The sequence below is a fragment of the Sceloporus occidentalis genome, unplaced genomic scaffold (genome assembly GCF_023333645.1).
Source record: "Sceloporus occidentalis isolate IW3139 unplaced genomic scaffold, rSceOcc1.0.p SCAF_34, whole genome shotgun sequence".
Lineage (NCBI taxonomy): Eukaryota > Metazoa > Chordata > Lepidosauria > Squamata > Phrynosomatidae > Sceloporus > Sceloporus occidentalis.
This window is the reverse complement of record NW_028317014.1, coordinates 425,641-446,882: the sequence shown is the minus strand read 5'-3', so window position 1 is coordinate 446,882 and position 21,242 is coordinate 425,641. Positions and strand designations below refer to the sequence as shown.

Here is a 21,242-nt window from a genome sequence, read left to right as displayed (position 1 = left end):
TAGTTGTATTTATAAAATGTAAGCCATAACCTAGTTATTTAACATTCTATGGAAACAGCCAAATAAATGATAGACAAAGTGTGTGTTACAAAGTTAATCAGTCACGTTTCTCTCTACCACTGCGAAGGGCCAACCCAGTGAGAAACAATGGATGCATATTTGGGATCTTGTTAATCCCACTAGGCGTAGTCTTATAAATAGGTACCCACTGTGGGAAATTGTACGAAAATGAATTTGAGAACCTTGGAAAAAATGTCAATGTGTTTTAAAAGTAAGGGTGGGTGATTTAAAATGCGTCAAAAGGTGCATACTAGGAAATTTGTAATCACATTAAAAGCATTAAATGGGTTTTAAATTCGATGAAGGGCCACGCAATTACCTCTATATTTTTATGGATGTAGCCGTTTATATCCAAAATGATAACGTTGAAACCTTTGTTTTTTATTACATCTAAGTGCAATGTGTGTATACATATTCTAAAAGGCATACCAGTGTGAGCACAAATTGCCTTCCACTTATTACTCCTGAGATAGCTATGAAAAAGTTATTTAAGCCTTGGCCTCCTGAGAGACACATGTATGGTGCAATTTGCACATATTGTATCCTAGTGCCCTGGGAAGCTGCTGAGAGTGTTATTAGAGAAGAAGAGTCAAATGATAGCAGGAATTACTGAATAACACAAGGTTGGCGAACTAATATAAACATTTACGTAAAAAATTCTGTTCAGCACTTTTAATTGATCAATTAATCAACTTTAATTGTATCTGACCATACAATGACACAACTGACCCATCGAAACATAAAACAGATATTTTTAAAGGATCAACTACAATGCTCAAAGTAATGTGAAGAACTCAATACAAATGTATAAGCTAGAAACACTGATTAGGACTATTAAGGGTTTTAATTAAGGCAACAAATTAAAGGGATCATATCCATTATTGGGCATACCCTCAGTAAGCTCTATCTGTTGCTGTCCAACACACATTCACAAAAGCAATACGTAAATACACTGTTGTGTTGTAAGCTGCCTAGGTGCCTAATGTTCTTGTTACTGTAGAGTTCCCAGAGGCTTTGTGGAACTGCTGGTAAAACACACTAAAAAAGGAATCTTCAAATCCGAGCAGCCCAGAAGGGCAAGTTGTCCTTGCACCCAAAAGCATGAATAATCCATGAATGGATATCTAGAGGGGGGGTCAAAAGGGGCACATGCCCAAATAAAAACTTTAAAGAGGCCCACTGGAGCAGCAGCAGGGAAAGGAGAAACACTAAGCTGTTTAGGTTAACTAGACATAGAGATCAGAAAGAAACATGTGGTCGTGAGGAGGTGCACAAAAAAGCTTTCATTAAATTCTACACACTGCTTGCTGTTAGAGTGGTTTGGTCTGCTCTCTCCCTCTCCATCTAGCTGATATTCTCATCTTCATTCTGGCAGCTGCTCCTTCACAGGCACAGAGTCTTAATTTGCATGCTACAGACACAAGCATGTATTGCAGCTAATGTTAGTCAATACATCAGCTGTTGAGACTACATTATATCATTAAGGATTGGCAGTACAGCTGCTGTGGAATGCACATCTCATGATTCACAGCCATACAGTTGTTGACTGAACATCATATGAAATGTAATAACAGCACTTCCAGTGTCAAATGTTAGCCACAACTGCTGCAAAACTACCAAGTGTCCTATTTTGGTTTGAAGCGTTTATGTCCCTTTTTACTACCCGCTAACTATCCTCTTTTTTTGTAATACCTCATAATGTTTGTTGTGTATCACAGAGCTACACTACACTGCACAACATTAACTTCTCTTGACTGCAATTCCCATGATGTTGAACAAGCAATATATGCTGGCTAAACTTCATGGAAATTGTAATTATAGAGTGGGGTTGTGGTGGCCTACACTACACACTAACCTTTTTGTTGACGACAGCTCTCTTGATTTACAGCCAGCCATGAACACCATAAAATTGTGGACTGGGTAGTTGTAGCTAATCTTTTCTACTTCAGCTATTGTAAACTAAAGTTCTCATGTTGCCCAGGTTCATGCTGGTCTGTTAGCTACTATTACCTCGGTCACATAATTTTTCCTATTAATCTTACATTTGCCTCCCACCAAGAAACCGCCCCTCCTGAGCCAACACAGGTAGACAATGAGAAGCAGGTAAGGAGGTATTGGAATGGGAGACGTTAAAGGTAGCAAGGTTTATACCCCCCCCCGAATAATTCCTGAAGACCTGAAGATGCCCACGAATCTATGCTTGCTTCAAAAGTAAAGAAAAGCACCACTGAAAGTCTAGACCCCAGACACTTGGATCTATAGAAGATTGTGGTCCGCTGTTAAAACACTGGATACAATAATTTGGTCATCACATCCTTGCATCCCAATACCAAATGGGAATCCATCCCAACCCATAAGAGAAACAAATGGAACATTTACAAAAATGTAGAGGTTATTGTTATCAGCAGCATATGGACATATATAAAATGGTATTATTTTGTTCTTCATAAATGAAAAAAAAAATGAGCAACATGAAACAAACAAAACGCTTAAATAGACAATCTGATATTGTTATTTTTTCATTTTAAAAACAAAAATGGGATACATGTTGCCACTGCATTAAAGCACTATACAACAGTAGTCTTATATGCCTTAGTCAATAAAAGAATTATACACCACGTACAAAAGGAAATGTGGAGAGAAAAAAGCATCTTTAATGACCGTATGCCATGTTTATCAAAAAAACTAAAGGTGTGAGAAGACCAACAGCGAGAAGGAAAACAATTTCCTGGGGATTGTGTGTCAATGTATGACATAATTGGAATATTTATGATCTTTTCACACATTTGGTTAAAACAAGAATTAAACATAAAAAACCCTGGGTTCAGCAATTAAACATTTTCTACCTTTCCATTTCTTCTATTTTTTCTCATCCCTTTCCTCCCTTTTACTCTTGGACTTTTCTTCTCTTTACATTTTTTTTTCTCTTTGTAACCCCTAAGCTCTTCTTTCCTCAGAAGTCATGCTCAGCATTTTTTGCTGCCAATAATACATAGTAGTTAATATAACCACATCTAATAAATTATTGTCTTTCTGTTGGATGCTTAATTTGGGTTGTTTGCAATAAAAATATATATTTTATTACCAAAAAACGGTACTGAGAAGATCATTTACATTTTATTTCGTCTATGGCAGGGGTGTCCAAGTTTTTTCTGCAGTGGGCCACTTCATCAGAATTGTATACGTGCGAGGGCCGCACTCACTTTTCACTGTGAGAAAATATGGCCTTTAATAAAATATGCAGATTAAAATAAAGTAAATGACACAAAACCTTTACTTTTCCTCTCACTGATTTCTGGGCCTAGAAAGGTTTGTGACTATAAATTCAGGATAATTAAAAATGAAATAGTTCTATTTATTCTAGGGATGCACCAAAATGAAAATTCTGGACCAAAACATTAACGGTTCACTTAGCCAAAACCGAAAATGACCCCCACCTTTAATAATAATAATAAAAACTCACATTTTTAATAAAAGTAGGTAACACACCACAATTGGACAAAAAAATTGGCAATATGACTTGGCATGATAGGAGTGTGATTGCTTACAGCAATCACAGTCCCATCATGTCTAGGTTCCAGCACTTACACATCCATGCTATCACACACACTCATTCATTCATATACTTATTCATTCACAGATTAATTCCCTCAATCACGCATACTCATTCAAACACCCTCCTCACCCCCTTACCTGCACTGCAGCTCCTCGATGCCGCTCACAGACTTCAGCAGAGGGCGCGGCCTCCCTCTGCGTTCTCTGGTACTGCACAGAGGAAGCAGGACTGGAGCAGAGTCATGTGATGTCACGTGAACTCTGCTAGGTTCCGCTTCCTCTATGCAGTACAGAAGACCCTCCCACAGGTAAGTAGCAGGGCTCGAGGTGTGGCCCGCGTAAGATCGGTTGCCCTGGCTGCCGATCTTACGAGGGCCGCACCTCGAGGTCTCGCGGGCCGCATGTTGGACGCCCCTGGTCTATGGCAAAGATTAAAATTCAGAACCTGATACTGTAATATGATAAACAATGTTTCACAGAACAGTTTGCCATAGTGAATGAGTAATGTAAATTATCTTTTGATCAAATGATTTAATAACTACCATTATTTATTTTATCTTTTTAACATTGTAAAGATTTGTCTTTTAATTAGTGAATCTGCTGGATGCCTGAAATTGTTTTGTATTGTTATAGTCTACTTACGTTTAGGAAATTAAATCTTCTTGGGACTTCAGTGGCTTTAAGCGCCGACAAAACTTTGCATGATTTATGTTTGAATAAAATACTTTATTTATCTTCTGTAAATGAAAATGTATAAGATTTTTTCATCTCTATAGATATACATAGAGTAATGATCTCAGCTGCAATTTTCTGGGACAAGCAAGGTAATATTTAAGAAACATTAGATAGGACATAGTTGGGGCTATGTGAAGCACTGGCAGAGTCAAGATTGGCTAATATGTGCAGATCAGAGAGGCTAAACGGCTGTTTTGGTGGCTACGGAAACAAGCCAGTATGACTCTTAAGCCAGATCCCCTTGTTTAGACTGCTCATTGACCCAAATTGCCAGCCCACATGAGATCAGTACACATCAAGGATTCATTACAACTGGTTGCCATTGATGATACACTCCTAATTAACAGGGACATTTGGTCACCCTGCCTATCATACATTTGGGTTCATGTCCGAAAAAATGCTAATTCAGAAGTGTGAACAGAATCTGCTGACGTGAGAGGAAGGAATTAGAAAATGGCCCAATTAAATACATGTAATCAGTAGCCTGGTAGAAAAGACACCTAACCCAATAGTGTACTGGGAAGCCAAAAAAGTTTGCTTACCTTGATGAGGTGTGAGAATTTGGCTCATCTTTTACAGATGTTTATAAAGTATGATCTCATAGAAGACAGATCAAGACACTCTTCTAAGTGAAAGCATATTTTTCATATTTTTGTTTTTTGTGCTTGATAACATGCATACAATCCCTGAAAGGCATTTGTCTTATAGTCTAAAACTACAATAGGAAAGGCTCACATTGATACTTCATGGTAGACATAATGTCTCACTGTGCCATAAAAATTATTGTGATCCAGACATCATTAAAATGTGAGACAGAATTCTTAAATAAAATCATGCCCTCTGTCAGATGACTTCACATGTTTCACTTTTGCGCAAGTTATGTTTTGTGTATCTGCTAATTTTCTAAAAACGGAATCAATGTTGTAGCCGCAGTCTAAGCTTATACACAGTTCAACAGAAAAAAAGATAAAAAAGGGGAGCGCACAACCTAAAAAGGCATACACATTCAGATTACCGGGTTGCTGCTAGAATAAGAATGATCAATAAATACATAAAACAAAGGAAGAATTCAGAGCATACCCAGCAAATACCAGGTGCCTCATTAATGGTGTCCACATATAAGGACGGTCTTTTTGGGGTTAAAATGCAAAGCAGTCCCACTGATTCAGCTCATTGGTCAGCAATATAGCTCTATAGCTATATAGGACTCACCAAACTTGGGGTACTTTGACATAGTGGGGGGCTAAGCAATATATGGCCATATAGTGTGTTGGAATCCCCAATATGTATGCCTTAAATATGTGTTTTTTGAATGGCATTCACTGGGTATGCAGTGAATTCTTGCTTTGTTTTTTGTCCACAGTCCAGTAGAAATTCAAAGCCAAATTAAAAAAGGTCACTGCCAATTAAGACATTTTATGGGACCAAAGAGGAAATATGACAACCATGAAATGATTACAATATAAAAAGTAAAGATCATGCACATTGGCGATTGTTTTCATTACCTTAAAGTTTTCCTCAGTGAGACCTTCATTTGTTTTCGAATTTCTGATCATTGCTGCAACATAACGCTTCACCAGATTTCTGATAACCTCCTAGAAAATAATTATCTGTTTGTAAAACATTTTTTTTTACCATCAGAACAGAACCATTTTTCTTTTTCTATTCCATGTGGAAATGAATGAGCCATAGCCATTAAGATTTATTAAGAATTATAACTCACGCAGCAGACAGCTTGTCTGGTCAAAGCTATATCATCACAAAAATGAGGTCAGAGTTTATTTATTTTGCCCAATTACAATTAACAAATCCAAAGTACAAAGGGATTAAGCTGCATCGTCCCTAACACAGTACACAGATGACTTCATGATGATTAATAAAAGATATAGAGAATCCTAAAATTCTTAAAACAAACAAATTGGATGGCACTAAAATGATTGAATGTAAGCTTCAAGGTTCCAGCTTCCATTCTTACGTACAATATTATTTTTATACATTAAATATTTATTCCATATACTAAGGGCCTTATTTTGTATTTTAATGATTTATATTTTTGGGGGACTTTACATCTAAACTGAGCTACAGTATATTATATATAGTGAATCGCTTTAAAGAATCTAGTAATGTCTGTAGTACTTCGTACTAAAAATGGTTAGAGTGTATGAACCTTGGTTCACGTCACCAAAATGCTGTACTTGAACTTCTACAATAAATAACTGTTTAGCTGAATACAAAACTGAAGTTACATGAACCTGTTTTACAGAGGAAAGAGTCCAAAAATGACTCACCGGCTGGAGCTACACATGTTTTATTCAGCGATTTGGTGATGGAAGCACAGAATGCCTGACAGAATGTACTGTAACGGAAGGTCTAATCCTGCCTGTCACAAATGTTTTGAGTCTAGCGCTGCCAAAAAACAGTACTGTAACTGTGTAATAGAGCAGAGGTTACCTGGTAATGTTGATTCTGTATCAGGTTGTCAGCATGCCGTTCCTGTAATTAAAAATGGATAAATGAATTATGCATGAGTCAGTTTTGGTCACCTTTTAAAATGTTTCGAGGATCCCCAGTTAGAAATGGAAACTGCGGTCCTTAGAAGAAGTAATTTGCTGCTAAACGTAGTGTAGGCTTGTGGAGCAGCTGTAAATTAATAAATTATAAATAGGAAACATTTATTACAAAGGTTATCTCATCTTACCGTGAAGGTTTTCAGATTCTCATGTTGCTTCTGTATGTCTTCACAGCTTTTGCCCGAGCACAGCTGAAAATGGATCCATTTGCAAAAGTACCAGATAGACTTTGGGCTGGCAATTATGTTAAATGGAGGTGGCAGAGTCCCACCTTCGTCAAAATAACTCATCCATAGCTTAGTCCTAGCAAATTTCCATTCAATGTCAGCATGATCCTGTGAAAGATAAAATGCATTGGCAAGGAACTCAGTTCCATGAATCAAATCACCTTTGCGTTTATTGCAGAACAAAGGTTAATTTATGTCTCATGAGAATAATAATTACAATTAACGCAAGCAAATATCCAATTAACAAATGCTGCATTGCAATATAACTCCTTATGTTCTCTCTAGATAGTAAGTTTGGGTGCAGGGCCCTCTTTACCTAATGTAACGGTTCATCTTTGTTGGTTCTAGTATTTGTCATACCATTTGTATGCATGCACTGTAAGAAGTGCTGCAAAAACTGTTGGTGCTATAAAATTTAAATGTAATAATAAAAATAATAATAATAATAATAATAATAATAATACGGTAATAATAATAATATGACTCAATACATAAAGAAAAGTGCATCGGCAGCTCTATCCCTTATCACTAGTGGTAGTTATCACTATAAATTTGTAAGATTGTTCTATACATCTTAGATATAAAAGATTTATATGAGATTTGGATATAATCCTCATTTAATTATAGTTATCAGACAAGTGCCTTAATGTGGCCAATCTGTGGGTGTAAAAAGTGTCATATAATACAGCATTATCTAATGCATGTTTCCTCTTCATGATATACTCTAGAAAGCATGCAGGTCATTGAAAAGGAAACGTGCAGCCGTTTTATTTTGTTTTATACTCGTATTAGCGTTCTTTGTGAATGCATTCTTTAAAACGGTCAATAAATAAATAATATACATTAAGGAGAAGCAGCAGCTCCAGATCTGCAGTAGAACGGCTTCTCCATGCCCCCATTGATTTTAAAGTGCCCCTTTTAAAATCAATGGGAATGCATGCTCATGGGGGGGGGGGGGGGTTCACTGGCTGTAAGTATATCACATGTCAGGAGATGCATTCAGCTGAACAAATGGGTGACATGCTATGGGGAAAATAACCCATGTAGATTTAAAGGGATCTCTCATCTATCATATGCAGATGATGGCTGAAGTGTCCCATTAATACAATATTTTAAATAGTGTCATTTTCAATAACGGGCTGTCACTTGCTAAATCAGGAAAGGCACACTTTCACTGCAAAGAGATCTTGTCAAACTAGCTTAATTGATTTTTTTTCCCCCAACTAAAATAATAGACACAGAGGAACAGTAGATATAAAATACGTAGATTTATGTAAAGAATTTGACATTGTCCCTCAATGAAGACTCGCTGGTGGGATTTGAACTCAATCTTTTTTATATTTTATTAGCAATAATAGAAAAGGTTTCAAACGCAAATGCTTTTTTTTTTTACATACAACATGGAATTTGCAAGTAACAGGAAAAATATTTAATTATTTAAGTAAATTGTAGGGATGGTTAAGAGTGTGGCAGCTGCAATTCAATGTTAATAATGTACTTGGGATGTAAAAGTCTAAAAGTATTTATGGTAGTGTTCTACTAGAGAGGATTTGGAAGCAATTAATTTTGAGGCAGGCAATGTAAGAAAGTGGCAAAAAAAGGAAGCAGAGCGACTTAGAGCATAACTTGTTTTCACAAGGCCTTTCCTTTAACGACCTACCTGAGAGTGTCTAAGGTATACATGTTGTATATAAATACCAATTTAATTTTTTTCACTACGATGGCCAAAAGCTGAATGTGTGATGGAGATACCTGGAGTTGCCTTCTGTTCTTTAGAGCTAATATGGGATTAATCATTACCCATGAACTATTACCGTATTTGCTCGATTATAAGACGACCCTGATTATAAGACGACCCCCCAAAATCTGAATATTAACTTAGGAAAAAAAGAAAAAGCCTGAATATAAGACGACCCCAAAGGAAAAAAGTTTTACCAGTAAATGTTAATTCATGTAAACTATTTTTTTTAAATAAAAGCTATGATTGAGAAAAATATTTTTTTTGTTTTTATTTCCTTGTATTTTCCAACCTGTCCCCCAGTTACGCACATCTGCCCCCAGGCTTGCCACACCAATATGGCACTGTGGCTCATGATATGCCTTTTAACTCTCTATATGCCACTGTGCCCCATGGTATGCCTTTTGACCCCCTATGTGCCACTCTGCCTCCAGAAATGCCTTATACCCCTATATCCCATTCTGGCATTTAGGGGGTTAAAATGCATATTGTGGGGCAGAGTGGCATATAGGGAGGTATAAGGCATTCCAGGAGGCAGAGTGGCATTAAGGGAGTTAAAAGGCATTGTATAGAGCACTCTGCCTCCAGAAATGCCTTATACCCCTATATGCCACTCTGGCATTTAGGGGGTTAAAAGGCATATTATGGGGCAGGGTGGCATATAGGGAGGTATAAGGCATTTCAGGAGGCAGAGTGCTCTATTAAATGCCCCCTTAACGCCACTCCAGAAATGCCCTATGCCCCCATTTAACACACACACACACACACCCTATACCCCCATTTAACTAATACACACACACACACTCTCTCCCCCCTCCCTCCCCTCTCTTACCGGTGCTTCCAGCCGGGGCAGCGGGTTGACGTCGCCTTCCGCTGCAGCCGGAAGGAGGTGGAGTTGGCAGCGGGGGTTTGTATGCGTCCGTCGCGTATACTTTCCCCGGCTGTCAGAGATCAGAGTTCCCCGCACCGGTGCGGCACCGGTGCGGGGAACTCTGATCTCTGACAGTCGGGGAAGGTCTACGCGACGGACGCAGACAACCCCCGCTGCTAGCCACGCCTCCTTCCGGCTGCAGCGGACGTTGTCTACGCGAATCGCGTAGACGTCAACCCGCTGCCCCGGCAATACAGCAGGAAGCACCGGTAAGTGTGTGTGGGGGGAGACAAGGGGATCCAGGTCCCCTGCAGCGGTGCGGGGGATCTGGATCTTAGTCTCCTAATCAGACCTCTATTTGAGGTCTGATTAGAAGACGACCCCGATTAGAAGACGAGGGGTATTTTTCAGAGCATTTGCTCTGAAAAAAACCTCGTCTTATAATCGAGCAAATACGGTATTTACTGGTATACATGTGCAGATTCTGTTGGATGTATTAAATAGATGCAGAACATAGATACAATGCAGAATGCACATTTTAGAAATACCTTCAAGAAAAGGAGTTCTATGGCCTTCTTCACTCCTAGGAAGAATTAAGGGTTTTGATATTCATTACTATTACAAAAAATAAGACCACCATCTCTACTTGGTTTTAAAATGAAGCATGATTCACCATAAGGTGGCTGAATAAAAGCTTCCTCTGGGTTGTATCAAAAATTTACACAGTGTTCATAAAAGAGTGTTTTTTACACAGTTGGTCTCTAAAAGCAGCTATGTAGCTAAGTTGCTACATATAATCTTTGGCGCTCAGTTTTAAGAGTTAATATTTTGTGCGCTCACAGTCAGGTCCCTATCCAGCATGATTTTCCTTTAATTGAGGTCATTGTGCTGCTGTATATTTTCATTTATACACACACATCAAATGTATTACCACATGTGGTGATAACACAAAATGACAGTAGGGCTAAGAAAGCTGAATGGGCATAGGCCATGTTTGGTCTGGCTAGTAAAGGTTATAAGTCAGAGCTTAGCTTGCCCAGGTATGCGAAAGGTGAGTCTGGGTGTGCTAGCAACATCAGACTCCTGCAATGGCTTGGTAACCCACCACTTAGCTACTCCAAAAGCAGCAAGTGAGTTAGGCATCTACACTGATGGAGGACAGAATGTGGCATTCACGCAGGTGCATCATTAAATTAATTAAATTAATTCAATGCACTTGTCAAATAATGTCCATCAGCCTTTCAGGTCATAACCATATGAGCAAACTAGGCAGATGCCTAGGGCACTAAGCTGGTAGGATGTACCACCAGGAGGTTATTTACTATGTTGACAAGTAACTATATCCAGGAGAGGGGCCCTGGAGACACTAGACAAGCCTAGAAATCATAGGCCCACTCTGACTGCAAAAACATAATAAAATAAAATGTGAACATATTTATTTACATAATATATAGAGAGTTTCTATCTGTTATGTAGTTGTGGCTTGTTACCTTATGATGTAGTCTCTACTCATAGACTTCTTAATACTGCCCTCATGTCACTATGTATTTCCAAATAGGTTCACATGCAAAGGTGATCTGATCACAGACTTCTAGGCACCGTATCAAATACAAGAAGAACAAAGAGTGACCGCCAACACTACAGTTCAATAAATCAAACGAATGCATCTGGCCATGAATTTTGTTTGGATACATTTATTTAATTTATTATACCCCTAGCAAACTCAGGCTTTCAAAATTGATGTATTGAACATTTTAAACATGGGTTTTTTGACATACACAGCAGAGAGGGCTGATCACTTCTCGAGTACCCTACAATAATAACACTCTCTAATAATTTATTGGAGGTGATATGGAGAACAGTAAACCTACTGCAAGTCATACCCTAACTTCTTCTAGAGGTTTTTGCATTAGGGGAACATGTGGTATTAACTCTGAATTTAAAGCATCAACCCATTATCATGGGTGTCAATGGGGGGGCACTTAAACCCCCACCAGAAAAAAACATCTGACTTACATTTTATCCGTCGATCTAAACAAAGGACAGGGGCATTTTGAATACCGTATTTCACCATGTATAAAAAAAATCTGGGTTCTAAAAACTGGTTGCGTCTTGTAAAGTGGTGGTAGATTTTCTTTACAGGAAATATTCATCTGCAGGGGACCTGCTGCTTACGTCTGTGTTGCTCAGCAGCGTCTCTTGGTCCATCGCGGCGACACAGGAAGCCAGTGGAGTCACATGAATGTCATGTGAAGTCACTCCGCTCTGTTCCTGTTCGAGCAACAGAGAGGGAAAGAGCGGCCCCCACGGAAGTCTGTGAGCGGCACCAAAAGATCTGCAGTTCAGGTAAGGTTGGGGAGTAAATGAATGAATATATGTGTGTGATAGCATGGATCAGGGGCACAGGGAGGGGGCACAGGGAGGTGAAAGTGATGTGCATGTACTGGCTGCCTGAGCATGATAGGAGTGTGATTGCTAACAATTGCTAGCAGCTAACATCAATCACACTCATATAATGCCCAGGCAGCCAGTACAATAACTTTATGTAATATATTTTTTTTCAAATTTCGGGCCCCAAAATTAAGGTGAGTCTTATACATGGGAGCAGGCCCGGACTGGCCATCGGGCACACCGGGCATTTTCCCGGTGGGCCGGGCGGCCCAGGGCCGGATTGACGTAGGGGCTGATGGAGCTGCAGCTCCAGGCCCCTACCTTAAAATAGGCTTAGTCAGGACCGGACTGACTGGGCCTATGCGGCCGCATTAACGCAGGGCATAAGGGGCACCTGCCCCTTAAGCCCGCCGAAACTGCGACCGGGTCCGTCACTCTAGGGGGCCGGGCCCGTCACTCTAGGGGGCCGGGCAGCCCCAACCAGGGCCAGCTTTAGGGGTGTGCGGCCGCACAGGGCTTAAATTAAAACATCGGGAGGATGTTAAATAAAGTTAAAAAAAAACAAAAAACCCAGACGTTTTAATTTAATCCCTGTGCGGCCGTGCACCCCTAATCCCGGCCCTGGTGGGGGCTGCCCGGCCCCCTAGAGTGGTGGACCCGGTCGCAGTTGCTGCTTACTCCGGCAACAAGGTAAGTAGGGTAAGGGATGGGGGTGCAGTGAGAAGGGGCAGAGGGGGGAGAGGGGTTAGATAGAAAGGGGTAGAGGGGATAGAGAGTGAGAGGGGGTACATATTGAGAAATGGGGAAGGGGGAACATAGTTACAAGCGGCAGATAAGAAGGGGATGGGGAGAGGGGGTAGTGTGAATTGCTTGAATGATTTGTGAGACTGCATTAATAAATATGTGTTAATGATTTGTGTGAATGAGTGAGTAAGTGTTTGTGTCTATCATGAATGTTTAAGTGATTTGGGGAAATGCAAAGATGGTACATGAAGGGTGGGCTTTAACCATAAATAAATAAATAAAAATGGGCTGCTCAGTCTTAAATGCCTGGGCCTATTTTTTGTCCCAGTCCGGGCCTGCATGGGAGCGTCTTATACATGGAGAAATATGGTAATTCAGCTATAAGTCTAAATATCCCCAGGAATGCAATGTATAAAAAATACATTAAGCAACAGGCAAGCTTATATCTTCTATAATGACATCACATTTATCCCATTTGATTTGCTACCTCTGGATCATCGATCAATAAGTACATTACTAAAGACTCACACATAGATAAGGTTGTTGTTAACTATGTTACCCATTACTCTTGCTAGAGAGCAACCTATACTGTCCTCCTTAGCCTATTCTAATCCTACAGGTCCACTTTTCACTGATGCATTTTATCACATCCATAAAAGTTTAAAACAACTAGATGCATTTGGATTCTTGCAAACTAAAGAGGAGAGCGTCCAATGAAACAAACGAAAACAAATGACAAAACATTGGAAATTTTGTTAAGATTCATGTACATCTATAGATAAGCAAGTGCAGGCACTCTGTAGACTACACAAGCACCACCCCGCTCTCCTCTCCTCTGTGTCTTCTCTGCAGCTGTTGCTCTCTCACACGCTGACCTGCTCCCCCTCACTTGTCTTACTCCACCTCCCATCTCTCCTGTCAGTATCTTCTCTGCAGCTGCAAAGAGGGATCAGAGGAGACCAGACAGCGACTGAAGAGTGAGCAGGTGTGGGGTAGATACAAAGTAAAGGGAGAGGGCAAGGGCACACACAGGGCAAAAAAGGATGTGGAGAATAAGTAGAGAGAGGACTAGAGGGAAAAGGGCAGGGGACACAGAAATACCTAGGGGGGAGTACAGGTGGCAACAAATTTTGTTTCCGAATAAAAAAAAGCCCTCCGATTTTTTAACGAACCAAAAGGGCAGGGAAAGAAATTTGTTCTCCGAAAACTAATAAGCCTAACATGAATTGAAATGATTTTGGGCCTCGCGCACAAGTCTATCAAACACAAGCATTTCAAATTACATCCTCTATTTAAGAAATAATAGACTATAAATTTTAGATACCTCTATAGCTGTATAGAGAAAATATCAATTTTCACTTGTAAGTCATTGTAGATTTGTATTAATTATTTGTATTTATGGCATTTCTTCAATAATCTTAGATTAACAACTCATGTATACAGTAGATTTCAATCCAGACTAAGATTGAAACGCTTTATGTTGGAATAAACATCTTTTTTTCTCAAACATAATGAGTTACCCACTTTCTTTAAAGTTATTCTGTAAAGAGAAAATGTTCAAATAACAAATAGTATTTTTAGCTGTTATCCTGATTATGAAAAAAGTAATGTGCATGGGCAATGTGCCATTAGGAATATGGCCATATGCTAAAATAGATGGCAATTGGAGAATAGAAAAAAAGGTATCATTTAACTATTCAAGCAAACGAGGTCGCATGATTAAAGTCATCCATGTGAAAATATAAATTTGTTTAATGTTGTGTGCATATAAAGACTCAACTGTCATCTAATGCTATGGTACATATCCAAAAAATATTACATTGCACATTCATTACCCTTCATTGCCACTTCTTGTGAAATGTCAATGCTAAGATGTTTGTTGAAACTCTTTGTTTTCCATTCTGAGGGCAGGTAATGATTGTCTAGGAAACAAGATACCTACTAATTTATGATAACCTGTTAATATTACTTATTTTAATCTGAAAAGGGGATTTTTAAATACGTTGTATGAGAGAATCTAGTTTAACATTTGACCTCTCATTGGAAGACATTGGAAGTATCAGCCATACTTGGATAAACAGAGGAATCCTAAGCACAGTAACACAGGTAATGTATTTACATGACCTAGAAAGTCATAAATATGCACCTTTTAGCCAGACCATACCTGACATCTGTTTATGATTGAGGCTCTGTTGTCTACCACAATCAAAAGGGAATAAAGCACATGACTAGAAGAAGGACCACCAGAGATGTTATTCACTTAGAGGTGTATGCAGGTAATAATTTAAACATTCAAACTTAATTCACTACCCAGCCCTGTCCAGTATGATGAGTTAAAATGCTAATGTTTCGTTATTGCACTGTGACAAATTACAGAGATGGTTGTTTTCCATGGAGGATTCATGAGGTGCTCACTGTAAAAGCCCAAATGTTGACTCTAGAACTCGTCGTAAGTAGAATTTTATTATTATTATTAGAGTATGTCAACTCCCGGAAGATACAAATGGAGATAGGAATAAACCCATTAAGTATTAATGCCCTGGGCACTCTGTGATCATTGATAGAACCCAATGAAGGTACAGTTAATGTTAAACACCACATTTATGTGTCTATTCTAGTAAAATAAAAATCATTAAGCAGCATTTTAAAAATTCACAGTGGAATCTTTCACATGCTGTATATTATTTAGGACTAATTTTAATTTAATGACGAATATAGTTTCTGTACCAATAAATGATCAATGCCTAATACACAAAGGACAAGACTAATGTTGAATATGCTATATTGTACAGGATACACTAATGTAACATTGAAAGAGATACCTTAACTAGTTGTCACATGTCTCATTATTCATATTATCATTTCTTCCAACTGAGTACTCTAGTCATATAAGACAAACAGGTTTGGATATTTTTAAAAATATAAGATAAAATGTCCCTAAAATGTAGTCTTCTACACTACAGTAAAGTTTCTGGGATTACCTTATTTGTAGCATAACAAGCTTTGTGTACAGCTTGTTGATACATGTTGGATATAAAGGTTCCAATAGTCTCATACACATAGTATAGATAGGTTACAATTGACTGCTACATGCATAATAAAAATATTTCCAGTTCCATTACATAGAATAAATACCCTAATATTTTTCAGGCTACATATAAAATAAGAAGGTCCTGGTACTCTTCTAAAAAAATATTTAGTTACGGTCCAAAATTGTTCTGCTATTCTAACATAATCAGGATAATCTGGTATTCTCTAACAGTAAGAAGAAAAAAAGATACAAGTGCTCTCCCACACTAAAAATAAACTAAAAAAAGGGTTCTGGTAGTAAATGGTTCTAGAACTTTCCTAAACAAAGATCTACAATTTATCTATAATTTTATGAGGAGTTCCCTACTTACAAAGGAAGCGTGAGATTTTCTTCAAAAGGGTGAAACGACAGAAAATATAAACATGGAGGAGAAAAGAAAAATAAAGTGTGTAACATTACTTACCGCAATCAGCTGGTAGGAGTTGTTCATCATGGCTATAAGCATGTTGAGTAACACAACCAAGGAGATGACGTTGTATGTTCCAAACATTGTGGCTCCGACAAACTCTGTAAATTCATGGCGTGCTTTTACATTAGTAACATACAAGTTGAGAAGACCAAACACTGACCAGAACAAGGACTGGAGTGTCTCAAAAAGGCTGGAAAAAAAAGTATACTAATTTGATCTTTAGACAGAATACATTCAAAATTACTAGGAACATTTAAACAACACTTTGCTCCTGAGTGTTATATCGAATAAACTGATGTAACAATCACTTAAATAAAATAAACATTCTACTTAAGATACTGTTCCCTGTGGCTTCAGATACTTTCTAGGGTCTAGCCACTAAAGCTTTGTTTGCAAGTGAATAAATGAGTTGTTTTGTGAGTGTTTGCATACAACTGCAGTTGAGTCTGGTCAGTCAAGTTAACTTTCACCTCAAGTTATGATTTCACTTCTTAGTGAACTGACCCAATTCTGATAAAAACCTTTCCAACTTTCACTCTCAAATCCAGATTTTCAAAAAGATCACATTTCTTTGCGCTATTTAGTTGCAATGGTAAATGGATAATTACTGTATTTGCTCGATTATAAGACGACCCTGATTATAAGACGACCCCCCAAATCTGAATATTAATTTAGGAAAAAAAGAAAAAGCCTGAATATAAGACGACCCTATAGGAAAAAAGTTTTACCAGTAAATGTTAATTCATGTAAACTATTTTTTTAATAAAAGCTATGATTGAGAAAAATATTTTGGTTTTATTTCCTTCTATTTTCCAACCTGCCCCCCAGTTATGCACATCTGCCCCCAGGCTTGCCACTCTGCCCCAGAAATGCCTTATACCCCCTATATGCCACTGTGCCCCATGATATGCCTTTTAACCCTATATGCCACTGTGCCCCATGATATGCCTTTTGACCACCTATGTGCCACTCTGCCTCCAGAAATGCCTTATACCCCTATATGCCACTCTGGCATTTAGAGGGTTAAAAGGCATATTATGGGGAAGAGTGGCATATAGGGAGGTTTAAGGCATTCAGGAGGCAGAATGGCGTATAGAGGGTTAAAAAGGCATTTCTGGAGGCAGAGTGACATTAAGGGGGTTAAAAGGCATTTCCCAGAGCACTCTGCCTCCAGAAATGCCTTATGCCCCCCATTTAACACTCCCCCCCTCCAAACTTACCAGTGCTTCTGACTTCCCTGTCATGCAGCGTAAGTGCGTGGGATCTACACGCTGCCCCGGCTACATGACAGGGAAGTCAGAAGCACCGATAAGTTTGGGGGGGAGGAGTGTTAAATGGGGGGCATAAGGCATCTACACGCTGCCCCAGCTACACACCGGGGACTCAGAGGTACCGGTAAGTGGGGCGGGGAGGGAGGGGGCGGGACAGGAGGATCCAGGTCCCCTGCAGCTGTGGGGGATCTGGATCTTAGTCGTCTCATAGTCAGACCTATTTGAGGTCTGATTATAAGACGACCCCGATTATAAGACGAGGGGTATTTTTCAGAGCATTTGCTCTGAAAAATACCTTGTCTTATAATCGAGCAAATACGGTAATTAATAACGGCATAATTGAATACAAATCAGGTAAGAAATATGACCTACGCTGTTTTCATAGAAACACTGAACTATAGCGCAAATCAACCAGAATACTGTACAGAAAACACTATTATAAACACTGTCTAGAAAAGATTTACTGCTGAGTCTTGGGTAACTTAGTGAAACAGTGAATTCAGCGTCTCTGCACTTGTCACGGCTGAATAGGCTGCCATCTTTCTTTAAACTTCTTATTAGAGCCACTGCTAGAGGGTTATATTTTTGTGGTACGTCTGCTCGCTTAGCAGCAAAGTGTTTGTGATGGTGCAGGTTTGGAAACAGAGTTCACTTGGCAAAACAGACGCCTTCTCCTTGGGAACTGCAAGCTGAAGTGACAAAGGTCTGTGGATACATCCTGCATCATGTATTTCAGAGCCATTAAAAGGAGAGAACATCATTTGGCAGGAATTAACCAGTGTCTAGACAAGCTGTATAAGCAATGCTTTAACTGCTCTCCTACTGGAAAAAGAGGGCCTGTTGGCACGAGAAATTGTTTGTTAAGTAAATAGATGGGCGGACGAGTGTCAGATGAAGCATTTCCCAAACTCAGCACATGAAGAATTATTGTAGAATTTATCTGGTAACATGACATTCGGAAATTTGATTTACACGCCGCTGTAAAATGAGTGGGGTTAATCCCTGGCCCTTTGTTTGTGAAAGCTGGAAAGCTGACAATTATCACTTAGGCTACTCACCTAAATGAATTTAATCGCTAATTCCCTGAACATGACATCTAAGCCTAGCGAGGTCCCTATTGTGAGAAGGGCTGCAGCTATCATCTTTTTTCTTCTTTGTTCCAAGCAGAATTCAGCTAAATTCAGTGTTAGCCCTGTGCAAACAAAGCTGGCAGAGTCTTTAGTCAATGTGAGATAGAAGATACTTAGGCTTTTGGGGGGGTGGATTTCTGTTTCATGTTTGTGATGTTAGTAGGTACCTCCGTGCTACAGCTGGTGGAAAGGGCACAGCGAGCCATAATGGTAGAGGTGGATGATGCCATATTCATAGTTGATAAAATAAGCACTGCTCTCATTTAAACAAGATATTGGGTGTCTAACCTATGCACTGTATTTGAGACTAATTTTTACTTGGTCTTTGTAAAAACAAACAAAACTGAGTTGCCATTAAAAAGGGTACACAGTCATCTGAATATGAGTCTAGAGATTTCATTCTTAGATCCTTAGGTCTGATATATGCCGAGAAGCACATGTAAATCTCTAGCTGTTTACAGGGACATATACTAATGTCTTTGAAGGAGGGGTATATTAACAGCGCTCCCTGCTGCCAAGGGGCCCCCATTAGCTGCATCTTTGCTGCTGTGTTATGTATTTCATGTAGGTGCCTGCTCTAGACAACACTAATACAGTTCTTGTGCTAGGTGATGTAGGGGTAGAGATGAAGGCCACTTGGTGCATGGGGGAACGCTTCTGCAGCAGAGGTGTTTGCAGCGATAGATATCATTTCTGGAGCATGATGAGCAATGGCAGAAGGAACAGGACCAGCCAGTAGAAGCTCATTTTGTAGTCACATGTTACATTTGGTAAAATGGGAAGCTCTATGCCTCTGCTTGTAGCTCTGAATCTTTTCTTTTCACAAGCTCTTTTTCAGAGCTCGCAATCACATTAGCAGTGATACTCTGTGCTGGTAGGAGTTTGGATCGTGTGTATGTATTTATATGGCGATGTCCTTATATGAATGGTCATAGCTCTTCTTCTTTGTAACAACAGGACATCTCTTTGTAACCATAGTACATACTACTATCTCCTATAAAACATGGTCTAGATGACCAAGAACATAATAGTACGTCCTATGGTTTTTGCTCTAATGGGGATGTTCAAGTCTTGAAGTTTGCTTGCAGGTAGTTCGGGTACGAAAATCAATGCAATCCTCATATGTAGTGCAGACCACAGAAACATTCATTTAATCCATAAACAGGACGAAAATTGGCCTCTGCCTCCCCCAATTTCTCTTCTGTTTAAGGATTAACCCCTTAAGGACCACGCTGTTTTTTTCCTTTTTCTACCCTTTGTGACTGAGGCTTTTGCGGTGCTTGTGTTGAACTGTAATTTTCTTCTCTTTCATTTAGTGTACCCAAGGAGCTAGTACTCTTTCCAACCTTTGAACCTGGACAATTCAATTTACCCCATGAATATTTAAAATGCTAGTATTTTAACTCTTCCCATACCAGAATTTTTGGCAAAATACAGTGCTAAAAGTGCTAAACTTTTTTTAAATTTTTTTAACTGAATGGTTTCCCTGATGGTGACATCACTGGAGAAATATATTTACATGTTACAACATTTCTATTTCTTTAATATATATATATTAGTAAAATCATATTGTAAAAGCTGGTAAACTGGGCTCCATTGACTTGCATGATTCATTGCAAGTCCTGTAGCGTTTGCAGGACTGGTCTGGAGAGACCCTTTTGGGAACTTGTTAATTTTTAGTGGGAGCCACCATCTTGCGAGATGCAACTTCTCTTGCTATGTCACTTGTGGTTGCTCTCTGGAGCAATCACAATATGCCCTGGGGTGGGTTTTCTGTGTCGCTGAATGCCTCGATATTAAGGCATTATAGGAACACTCTTGGTTGCTTTCTAAACTCATTAAATGCCATGACGTGCAACATTGTTAACTGCTCAGTTATTCTGTGGTCTTTACGTCATATGAGAATTGGCTTGATTTTCTTACCTGGACTACCTGCAAGCAGCCAAACAACCAACTTGAAATAGCTATTTGCGTGGAGGAGACAATTTTCATCTTATTGATTAAACTATGCATCTACAATGATTTTGACTGTTCAACCTCTTGGAAACCACCTGGAAAAGTTAAAAAAAATCCTTTGCATTTGCAAGAGAGACAACATGAAAATTTTAACTAAGGTGCACAAATTATACCTTTAATTAACTTTAAAAAATGAATGTGTCATCCAAGGTATACATTTCATAGTGCTTTTTTATTAAATATTTATATACTGCTAATTCAGATCTGAAGGTATCTCCACCAATGAGGAACCAAAATGTATCATGAGTCACACCTAAATGCCACAAAGCCTTCATATTAAAGCTGACTGCAATGTTAACAGAAATTATATGATAAACAAAATCTAGGTTACAGAAACATGATAGTAATCGTATCTCCGAGAAACAACTCATAATGTAGAGGGAAAATGTGGTATTTTTCCAAAAATGATTATGATGCAGAATCATGAATGTTTG

At 38.9% G+C, this 21,242-nt stretch overlaps 1 protein-coding gene across 1 annotated transcript in view; it reads right to left on the bottom strand.

Moving 5' to 3' along the window:
• Positions 1 to 21,242, bottom strand: part of LOC149298104 (short transient receptor potential channel 5-like) — a 78,109-nt gene that overhangs the window by 3,713 nt on the left and 53,154 nt on the right. Inside the window, exons 6-9 of the mRNA XM_089487613.1 lie at positions 16,386 to 16,581; positions 7,049 to 7,255; positions 6,802 to 6,843; positions 5,856 to 5,945 (exon numbers count right to left, since the gene is read on the bottom strand). Of these exons, the coding sequence (XP_089343739.1) occupies positions 5,856 to 5,945; positions 6,802 to 6,843; positions 7,049 to 7,255; positions 16,386 to 16,581 (535 nt within the window). The remainder of the gene's footprint in view (positions 1 to 5,855; positions 5,946 to 6,801; positions 6,844 to 7,048; positions 7,256 to 16,385; positions 16,582 to 21,242) is intronic.